General features: G+C 40.4%; 2 protein-coding genes across 2 annotated transcripts; one reads left to right on the forward strand and one right to left on the reverse strand.

Moving 5' to 3' along the window:
• Window positions 1-390: 390 nt before the first annotated feature.
• LOC106602745 (uncharacterized) lies at window positions 391-2,921 on the reverse strand. Its single transcript, XM_014195617.3, has 4 exons — window positions 2,745-2,921; window positions 2,407-2,421; window positions 1,277-2,293; window positions 391-825 (listed from the first exon to the last, which is right to left on the reverse strand). The coding sequence occupies exons 3-4, from the start codon at window positions 2,269-2,271 to the stop codon at window positions 756-758; spliced, it is 1,065 nt and encodes a 354-aa protein (XP_014051092.3). The 5' UTR covers window positions 2,272-2,293; window positions 2,407-2,421; window positions 2,745-2,921; the 3' UTR covers window positions 391-755.
• A 321-nt stretch (window positions 2,922-3,242) lies between these two features.
• gmfb (glia maturation factor, beta) lies at window positions 3,243-8,804 on the forward strand. Its single transcript, NM_001146556.1, is given in 7 exon segments — window positions 3,243-3,269; window positions 4,379-4,475; window positions 5,713-5,762; window positions 6,215-6,264; window positions 7,043-7,125; window positions 7,682-7,755; window positions 7,965-8,804. Coding segments are annotated over 7 exon segments (429 nt in total). The 5' UTR covers window positions 3,243-3,266; the 3' UTR covers window positions 8,037-8,804.
• The last annotated feature ends 1,729 nt before the right edge of the window (window positions 8,805-10,533 follow it).

A 10,533-nucleotide genomic window follows, 5' to 3' on the forward strand; every position in this document is an offset into this window, starting at 1 on the left:
CAAAACATTCCCTTATTGATTTTAAAAAAAAAATAATCTCTCATGGTAAGTAATGAAATGACTTTGTTGGCTAACTCTGGAGCCTCGCCCTACATTCCAAACGCCACTGGAAAAATGAGTCACCCTCCCCTTAAGAAGAGTCTCCACTACGCCCTACACCAAACAAACCAGATCCTCACACTCTACATGAGCCTAATAGTGCTGAGTCACAACAGGAATAACTGGATGAGTTGAAACGTCATTTCCTTCAACCAGTGGTACCACCTGTATATATATATATATATATATATATATCACCTCTTGATTAATTTAATTTAACAGGGCATACATCCCAAACTACTTCTTTAAACACTGCAATGCAAAAAAATAACAATCAGAACACAAGCAAAACACAAGTGATAGTATTCTTTATTTCAAATATTTAACACAATTGGACATTTTATCAACGCTGGCAAACACACGAGTACAGGAGGATTACTACCCAAATGATGTTTGGCTTTTCTAGAAAGTAGCATATAAAATGTTATTATAAAAGATAAGTGTGACTTTAATGAAAGTTTAAGAGTGAAATAATATAAAATGTAAAAATCCGAGGCTATGTATTGCACTTGAATGACAGCAAACATTATTGGGCTCCCTTTCTCCGCCCCCCCAGGTATTAGCTAATAAAAACCTCTTCAACCAAATACAAAATGCTGCTGCTTTCTTGTAGTTCTTAAACCAAACCACAAGGTGACTTTCTGTGGTTGGTGTCCTCATCTGACTGAAAATCTGAAGAGTTCAGTGCTTTCAAAAATGTGGTGGATATGGTATATTATGTCTGGGCTGAAAGACAAGAATACATACGATATTACTGTAAATGATACATTACGATATAACTGTAAATGATACATTACAATATTACTGTAAATGATACAATATGATATTACTGTAAATGTTCTGTTGTTTTGCCTTGCCTTGTCTTTTGCGGTTTGCGCCCTGCAGAAAACACCTCAGACCAGTATAATGTTATTGCAGTGCTGTTTCTTGGAGACAAACACCATTTTTACAGCCCTGCAGCAAATCTCTGATCCACCATCCTGACTGCTGCGCTTAATGTAAGCATGCGAAATCAGGAAGGTAAAACGAGGCAAGGAAACCCCCCCCCCCCAAAAAAAAAGAGCCACACCACGTGTACAGAGATCCTCCGGTGAAGACTAGGACAGAAGTGCACCAGGAAGGAAGCAAGCAAGCAAGCAAGCAATGTGTGGTGTTTTAAAAGCATGTGTTTACTCACCAGCATGCCTCCTGGAGCCGCTTGCCCCCCGTATGGTCCCATGGGCCCTGGGTGGCCCGGCTGGGGAGGGAAGCCTCCACCACCTCGAGGACCCCATGATCCAGGGGGGATAGGAGGGAAGCCTCCACCAGAGAAGGTGCCTCCTGCAGGAGAGAAGGCAGCTCCTGGACCTCCAGGCCCATACATCCCACCACCAGGCTGGGCTCCTGGGTAAGGCACGTTAGGGTAGGGTCCTTGGGGTGCTCCGGGGCTAGTTTGGAAGGGTCCAGACGGGTACTGCATGGGGGCTCCAGGGAACTGGCCGGGGGCTCCACCAGCTGGGTACTGTCCTGGTGCTCCAGGTCCAGCTGGGTACTGCCCCGGGGCTCCAGGCCCAGCTGGGTATTGCCCCGGGGCTCCAGGCCCAGCTGGGTACTGTCCCGGTGCTCCAGGCCCAGCTGGGTACTGTCCCGGTGCTCCAGGCCCAGCTGGGTACTGTCCCGGTGCTCCAGGCCCAGCTGGGCACTGACCCGGAGCTCCAGGCCTAGCTGGGTACTGTCCTGGTGCTCCAGGTCCAGCTGGGTACTGTCCCGGGGCTCCAGGCCCAGCTGGGTACTGTCCCGGGGCTCCAGGCCCAGTTGGGTACTGTCCTGGTGCTCCAGGCCCAGCTGGGTACTGTCCCGGGGCTCCAGGTCCAGCTGGGTACTGTCCTGGTGCTCCAGGTCCAGCTGGGTACTGTGCCGGTACCCCTGGGCCGGGCGGGAACCCACCAGGGACAGAGGGAGCTCCAGGATACTGCCCTGGTGCTCCGGGACCGGAAGAGAAGGGTCCTTGACTTCCAGGGAACTGCCCTGGGGCCCCTGAACCAGACTGTGGCCCCCCAGGGAATCCCCCAGGAGCAGAGGGCTGTGTGGGGGCTCCGGGGGCCGCACCAGGCCATCCTGGGTTAGTGGGCGGAGGGGCGTTGGAGGCGGCTGGGTTGGGGTTAGCTGCTTTCTCAGCTTGGCCCGGGACATCGTCTGCTATGGCATCTGCCAGCTACATGCAAGAAAAACAGGGAGGTTGCTACCACGATCTTCACCAACACATTTACCATCTTAAAACAGGCATACCTTGATAATAAACGTGATTGATAAAAGTAGCTAACTCACCGAGAAATCCATGTCCTGAAAGGTAATGGGGGGGAATAAATGTGTTAGGTCTGAAGCATAACCTATTATAGCCTATTAGCTACTTTAGTTATAACAGCCGGAAGTAAATAGCAACATAGTTTAGATATCACAAGCTACCTATAAACTTTAAATTAAACTGGATTGCAGGCTGGTTAGTGTTATTCACATGTAGAAAGCTAGCTGGCTCGACGTACAGCTAACGTTATCTAACATTAGCTATCCACCAACTTGATTCTACATATTTATGCTGCTCAACGAAGTACAATACAGAAATGTTTTTTTTTTTTTTTAAAGTATGTTCGGCTTTTCAACATTACCTCGACAAAAGAGGGACGTCTTTAACAAAATTCTAAAGTTAGAAACAACAAGAATTTGCCAGTTGAGAGATAACAACAAAGTAAAAAATCTGACTGTGTAAAAGTCCTGGAATAAAGGAAGTGCAGAGTCTGCCCTCACGCCTAGAATATGACGCGACACTGGGCGGAAGGAAACATGGCTGGAAACTAATGGCTGCGTTCCAGACTCACACACATTTTCTGGGATTGCAGTCGACAAAAAAAATGATTACAACAACAAACAACAACAAACAAAAAAAATCGAAAATGAATAAAAGTATATCTACCCTTTTCTCTTTCAACTTTATATGAGTAAAATTTAACTAGTACAGTACGACATGATACGGAAAAATATTCCCAATAATGATTTTAAATTGGTGTGTGTGGGATGGGGAGCGGATTGGTCATATCAGAGTCATGAGATTATATGTGGGCGAAATAAAAAAATACTGTTCTATACTGCCCTCCTCCGGTCTAGACAGAACAGTCTGCGCTTCAGGGAAAATGGTAAGTTGTTCCAGAGATGGGTTGAAAGAAAACATAAAAAACCTCACTAAATGTATTTTGGCTAGGGATTATTTTCAAGTTTGCAATCCTCTACCTGTATAATCGTCTCTTTAATTCGAGTTTCGCTTGTTTTTTAAATGTTTTTTTTAAATATGCAGTTGTTCCACCCAGCTCAATGTGATCTGCTGCAACATGTCACGATATGGAGCATAGCATAGCATAGCATAGCATAGCAAGCTGGTTAACGGATAAAACCCCCCATGCGTTGTCTGAGAAAGTTAGCCACATCAAATTCCCATGTAATTACCCTATAACTACTCGATGGAACTAGCTCATTTCAGATCGTCAAAGTGCCGTGACTATTCTGTCACATTTATATGCGCTTTGTGTATAAAATGCATGTCAGCCAGCCAGCTAGCTAGCTAGATTCGCATTTCCTGTAGTTTGCAAAACCTATCTAGTTAGCTAGCTAGCTAAACTTGGCTTCAAGACAAATTCAACTCGGCATTGTCAGAGATGCGCATCTCTCGTATTTGAGAGGTACTATATATATTTGTATAACCCTGTAGTTGCTAAATCAGTGCACGTCGGTATTTCCTGTTACCTGTCAAATCATATCCAGACTAGGCCATTGAACAAAGGAATTTTAACCCGTCGTGAACAATGATTCTGGGATGTTACATAAACGAAGATCCCTACTCATTCCAAGACACATCATTTATCAGGTGTGGTCTGTTTATTGATCGCTAAAAATGTCTCACTATTTAATAGAATTTGCAAGTTCAGAGATATATCTATACATATCTCTATCTATCTAAGATATATCTAATGTCCATCTCAATAATTATTCTTTAAGGCTATCATCAAAAGTTCCCAATCGTGTGTTAGAGGGATCTGATCTCCTTTTGAAATGAGACATCATAACAATTCTTATTCCTGGTCCCCATATTCATTAAGCATCTCTGAGTTAGGAGTGCTGACCGAGGATCAGGTCTCCCCTGTCTACATAATGGTATTTTATTATCATCAGCTGTCCGGGTGTCTGGTCCTAGATCAGCACTCCAACTCTGGAGAGGCTTTATGAATCACCTTCTATCTGTTACTTCCAGAGCGAATCACTGGTTGTGTGTGATGTTGACGGAGATCTAGTTAAAAAGCTACGGGAATTCCGCTTCCGGAAGGAGACTAACAATGCTGCTATCATCAGTAAGTATCCTCTTAGTCACAAATCAGGAAGTATCCTCTTAATCACAAATCAGGAAGTATCCTCTTAGTCACAAATCGGTAAGTATCCTCTTAGTCACAAATCGGTAAGTATCCTCTTAGTCACAAATCAGGAAGTATCCTCTAAATCACAAATCGGTAAGTATCCTCTAAATCACAAATCGGTAAGTATCCTCTAAATCACAAATCGGTAAGTATCCTCTAAATCACAAATCGGTAAGTACCCTCTTAGTCACAAATCGGTAAGTATCCTCTTAGTCACAAATCAGTAAGTATCCTCTAAGTCACAAATCGGTAAGTATCCTCTTAGTCACAAATCAGGAAGTATCCTCTTAGTCACAAATCAGGAAGTATCCTCTTAGTCACAAATCAGGAAGTATCCTCTTAGTCACAAATCAGGAAGTATCCTCTTAGTCACAAATCGGTAAGTATCCTCTTAGTCACAAATCAGGAAGTATCCTCTAAATCACAAATCGGTAAGTATCCTCTAAATCACAAATCGGTAAGTATCCTCTAAATCACAAATCGGTAAGTATCCTCTAAATCACAAATCGGTAAGTATCCTCTAAATCACAAATCGGTAAGTATCCTCTAAATCACAAATCGGTAAGTATCCTCTTAGTCACAAATCGGTAAGTATCCTCTTAGTCACAAATCGGTAAGTATCCTCTTAGTCACAAATCAGGAAGTATCCTCTTAGTCACAAATCAGGAAGTATCCTCTAAATCACAAATCAGGAAGTATCCTCTAAATCGGTAAGTGTCCTTTAATCATAAATCAGTCAGTATCTTTTAATCATAAATCAGTCAGTATCTTTTAATCATAAATCAGTCAGTATCTTTTAATCATAAATCAGTCAGTATCTTTTAATCATAAATCAGTCAGTATCTTTTAATCATAAATCAGTCAGTATCTTTTAATCATAAATCAGTCAGTATCTTTTAATCATAAATCAGTCAGTATCTTTTAATCATAAATCAGTCAGTATCTTTTAATCATAAATCAGTCAGTATCTTTTAATCATAAATCAGTCAGTATCTTTTAATCATAAATCAGTCAGTATCCTCCTAATAATAAAGAATCTAAAGTTGACAATGTTATTATTGCTTCTACATACATATTGTGCTTGGGTCAAGTGCTTGGGGAGGACCAACATATTGACTGTTGAGGAATATTTTATCTAAATATTTTTTTTGTGTGTGTGTTTTCTCTTTCTCAGTGAAGATTGACAAGGACAAGCAGCTTGTCATCCTTGATGAAGAACATGAGGTAAGTTGCCAGGTTGGTTATTGTATGATGCCGTCAGTGTTATAAGTGTTTTATCCACACACCCTCTTATATGATGTAGCGTAAACCTACTGTTGTGCAGTACATATTTAACCTTGAATTCTGTCTCTCTCTGTCTCTCTGTGTCTCTCTCTGTCTCTCTGTGTCTCTCTGTGTCTCTCTGTGTCTCTCTGTGTCTCTCTGTCTCTCTGTGTCTCTCTGTCTCTCTGTGTCTCTCTGTCTCTCTGTGTGTCTCTTTGTGTGTCTCTTTGTGTGTCTCTCTGTCTCTCTGTGTGTCTCTCTGTCTCTCTGTGTGTCTCTCTGTCTGTGTGTCTCTCTCTCTGTGTGTCTCTCTCTCTGTCTGTCTCTCTGTCTGTCTCTCTGTCTGTCTCTCTGTCTGTCTCTCTGTCTGTCTCTCTGTCTGTCTCTCTGTCTGTCTCTGTGTCTCATTCTAGGATATTTCTCCTGATGATTTGAAGGATGAGCTGCCTGAAAGACAGCCAAGATATCCTTTCATCTATACTGAACAAAAATATAAAAACAACATTCAACCATTTCAACATTTTTACATGAGTTATAGTTCATATAAGGAAATCAGTCAATTGAAATACATTCATTAGGCCCTAATCTATGGATTAAACATGACTGGGCAGGGGCGTAGCCATGGTTGGACCTAGGAGGGCATTGGCCTACCCACTTGGGATCCAGGCACAGCCAATCAGAATGAGTTTTTCCCCACAAAAGGGCTTCATTACAGACAGAAATACTTGTCAGTTTCATCAGCTGTCCGGGTGGCTGGTCTCAGATTATCCCCCAGGTGAAGAAGCCGGGTGTGGAGGTCCTGGGCTGGCGTGGTTACACGTTGTGAGGCCGGTTGGATGTACTGCCAAATTCTCTAAAACGACGCTGGAGACGGCTTATGGTAGAGAAATGAACATTCAATTCTCTGGCAACAGTTCTGGTGGAAATTCCTGCAATCAGCATGCCAATTGTGCACTCCCTCAAAATGTAGACATCTGTGGCATTGTGTTGTGTGACAACTGCTCATTTAAGAGTGTCCTTTTATTGTCCCCATGTGTAAAAATCATGATTGTTTAAATAGCCTCTTGATATGCTACACCTGTCAGATGGATTGGATTATCTTGGTAAAGGAGAGATGCACACTAACAGGGACGTAAACAAATTCTCCCATTGACATGAATGTGTGATTTTTTTTAAGTGAAAGTGTTGAGCACAGTCAAATCTCTATTTTAATCCTAAAAGTTATCTTTAACCTTCTGCACATTTGTGGTGTATAGCTACAAGTATGAACATGATGACGGGCGAGTTTCTTACCCTCTGTGTTTCATCTTCTCCAGTCCAGTGGGTAAGATAAGATCCGAACCTCAACATCCCTGTAGCTACTATACCTGTAACAACATGTGTTGGCCCATTTTTGTAAAAGAAAGATGAATTCAGTCTGCCATTTTAACCAATGAGGGCATGGTAACTAAGGTTACCTTATTATTATTATTATTATTATTATTATTATTATTATTGGATAGTAAAATATGTTTAATTTAAGTGATTTAATACTTATTTAATTTTTTTATTTCACCTTTAGTTAACCAGGTAGGCAAGTTGAGAACAAGTTCTCATTTACAATTGCGACCTGGCCAAGATAAAGCAAAGCAGTTTGACACATACAACAACACAGAGTTACACATGGAGTAAAACAAACATACAGTCAATAACACAATAGAAAAAGTCTATATACAGTGTGTACAAATGAGGTAGGATAAGGAAGGTAAAGGCGATTTAAATAGGCCAATACATGCATATAACAGGTTTTAGTTTTACCCGTAGAGAAACATATCATTGAACTTCCTCATTCTATTTCTCTGGTTTTACTACGTCTTTTTATTATTATTATTTTCTCTCAGGATGTAAACCTGAGCAACAGATGATGTACGCCGGAAGCAAAAACAAACTGGTGCAAACTGTCCAGTTGACCAAGGTTAGTGTTTTAACTCTTTTTTTTTTTTTTAAGTTTTTTTTCATCTTTGGAGCTCAATGCTATCTGTATTTAATATATAAACTAGTACTGAAATACAGCTAAATCCATAAATATATTAGTATGTGTTTTACATGAAATTGGCTAAAAGATGTTGACTTATTTCTTGTAAAAAGGGCAATAATCTATCGGCTCTTGCTCATTTCTTCCAGGTGTTTGAGATCAGAAACACGGAGGACCTGACAGAGGAATGGCTTAGAGAGAAGCTGGGCTTCTTCGGTTAAGACGAGGCCATTTTGGGTGATCTAATGGACTGAAGGGTCTACAGGAGGAACAAGACGCTGGGAAGGAAAAGAACACTATTCCGTTACGTTTCCCTCCTCCGATGTACCTATTCCCCATACAATCCCCCCCCCCCCCCCCCTCAACATGTGCCAGTTTCCTGTGTCCATAATGAAATTAACACTACCACTCCTTCTGAGATGGATAGAGCTCTCCTTGTCCTACACAAGCAAAATTCAAGGGAAATTGAAAGGAATTGTCATGGTGGCAATTTCTTTTGAGTTTTGCTTGTTTAGTAATAATTACATAATTATGACCTGGTAGATTAGATTCTAACCACTTTTTTTTAAATATTTTTTTTTATGTAACCAAAAGGATGGTTCTGATATTAAGAGGGGATCTGTGATTTGGGGAGCTGTTTAAAAAAAAAAAGAAATATGTATCAAGTCATAAATATATGACTTGTGGGAGGATGCTGGCTTGTGAAGATACAGTACTACTTTGATTCTTCTTTATACATTTTCAAGATGGAAGTGCCTCCAGGCTTGAAGCACTTTTGACCTTAAATCACACAAACATAGCCATTCATTTTACATCCAAATTCAATGTATTTTTGACTATGTTGTGTGTGTGTGTGTACTTTCTCCTTGTGCTTGGAAAGGTAGGTCAGTATAAAGTAATACATTCATTTCTTACAACATTCACTCACTGATTTAAGTTTATATGACACCATATGACGACAAAGAATATTAATCCTTATTACAATACTCAAAAAAAGAGCTAAAAATACAATTTACCATCTTGTTTCTAGATCTGTATGTTGTTATTGCAGTTGTTCCCGGGGAAAAGGAAGCATTGCTGCTCTTGGTCGATAAGTAACATTTTAAGAGCCTGCAGCAAACTTCCTTGAGAGTGGCAGACTGTTGGTTATCTCTGTTTCATCTTTGTTTTAGAGTAGAATCATTGTGATTCTTAGTGAGACTTTGCAGTGATGTAATGGTACACTATTCCCTACATAGTGCACTACTTTTGGTCATACGTAGTGCACTATATATGGAATAGGGTGCCATTTGGGACACTATTATTCCATTGAGCTGTGCCCTTCAAAGTGCAGCACCTGTTTTGCTTACAAAGATTTTCATTGATACATTCTTGAAAGAAACCTTGTGTTTGATTTTTTTTTTACCCTGATGAAGACAGCTTGTCTGTCGAAACGTTGGACATAAACATTTTTGCGTCTGAGCTCCTAGAGTGTGTGCAGCTCTCCTTTATATATATTTTTTTAAAGTGTTCCACTCCGCTAGCCAGCACCTCGCCTAAATAGGTGTGCTTTTCTTCTGCGTCTAGAACATTCTTGAAAGAAACCTCGTGTTTGATTTAGGAGCAGTTTGTCAGACATGGATTAAGCCTAGTCCTGAACTAGAAAGCAATTTCAATGGAGACTCAGTTAATGTGTGTCTGGGAAACCTGACTCTTTATATGTATAAACATCAGTCTGAGTCCCAACCTTGGACAGGTGTGAATACACTGGGAGATTAGAGAATCATCTTTTTGCCTTTTAAATCCTTTATTTTAGCAGGCGTTAAAAAAAAAACATGAAGGGCCGGTTTCCTGGGCATAAAGTAAGACTAGTCTTGGACATGAAAAAAGCACTTTCGCCCATTGAACATGCCTGTTAGTCCAGGACTAGTCTTAATATACAGTATGTCTGGGAAACCGACCTAAAAGTATACTGTATTACATTTAGACTGGTAATATTCCTTAAGCCTCTCTCTCTCTTTCCATCAGAGTATTCTTCTGAAGAACAGATTTAAAATGTAAACAAACAATGTGTACATCCCAAGTTACACTCTTTTACCTGTATAGTGCACTATGGGTCCATGGGACTCTGGTCAAAAGAAGTGCATTATAAAAAGGGAATAGGGTGCCATTTGGGATGTACATTATGACATGTCTTCCCATCTGCTGAAACGTGACATTGAAAAGCAAAATAAGACTACAGCTTTAAACATCGCCTCATAGTCCGTATATATGAACTGTACTGGAACATTCCTGTTTTTACTCTGAATTGTGCAATCAGCTGGTGTCAATGTGAACAATGAAAATGCTTAATAATCGGTTCTAAAAAAAAAAATAACTTTGATGTGTTAAGCTACTGTGTATATACAAGTGCATGCTTTCGTCAGTGTGTCTTTGTCCGACAGTTTGCATTATAACAACAACAATCCCAAACACAAACCTTCAATAGTGTGTCAGTATGTATTGCATGTTCTTTGTTTTACACAGTGAATGTATCCTCAATAATGAATTTTAAAAAATTGGCATACTTTGGTTGACACAAGCAATAATATAGAGAACATGCATGCAAATGACAATCCAAGGGGGAAGTTGCTGATAGTGTGTTAAGGTTAAACACTACAGTAGTTGGATAATTATCAATTTTTATTTTTTTGAGATAATATGGAATGTATTCCAAATGGCACCCTATTCCCTTTTATA

Source organism: Salmo salar, chromosome 01 (genome assembly GCF_965601325.2).
Source record: "Salmo salar chromosome 01, fSalSal1, whole genome shotgun sequence".
Lineage (NCBI taxonomy): Eukaryota > Metazoa > Chordata > Actinopteri > Salmoniformes > Salmonidae > Salmo > Salmo salar.

Excerpts from the sequence above, each read along its gene's own strand:
- LOC106602745 (XM_014195617.3), bottom strand. The coding sequence starts at position 2,271 with ATGTCCCGGGCCAAGCTGAGAAAGCAGCTAACCCCAACCCAGCCGCCT. Across the intron at positions 826-1,276 it reads CGGCTCCAGGAGGCATGCTG|CCCAGACATAATATACCATA; the intron begins GTGAGTAAACAC and ends CTTGTCTTTCAG.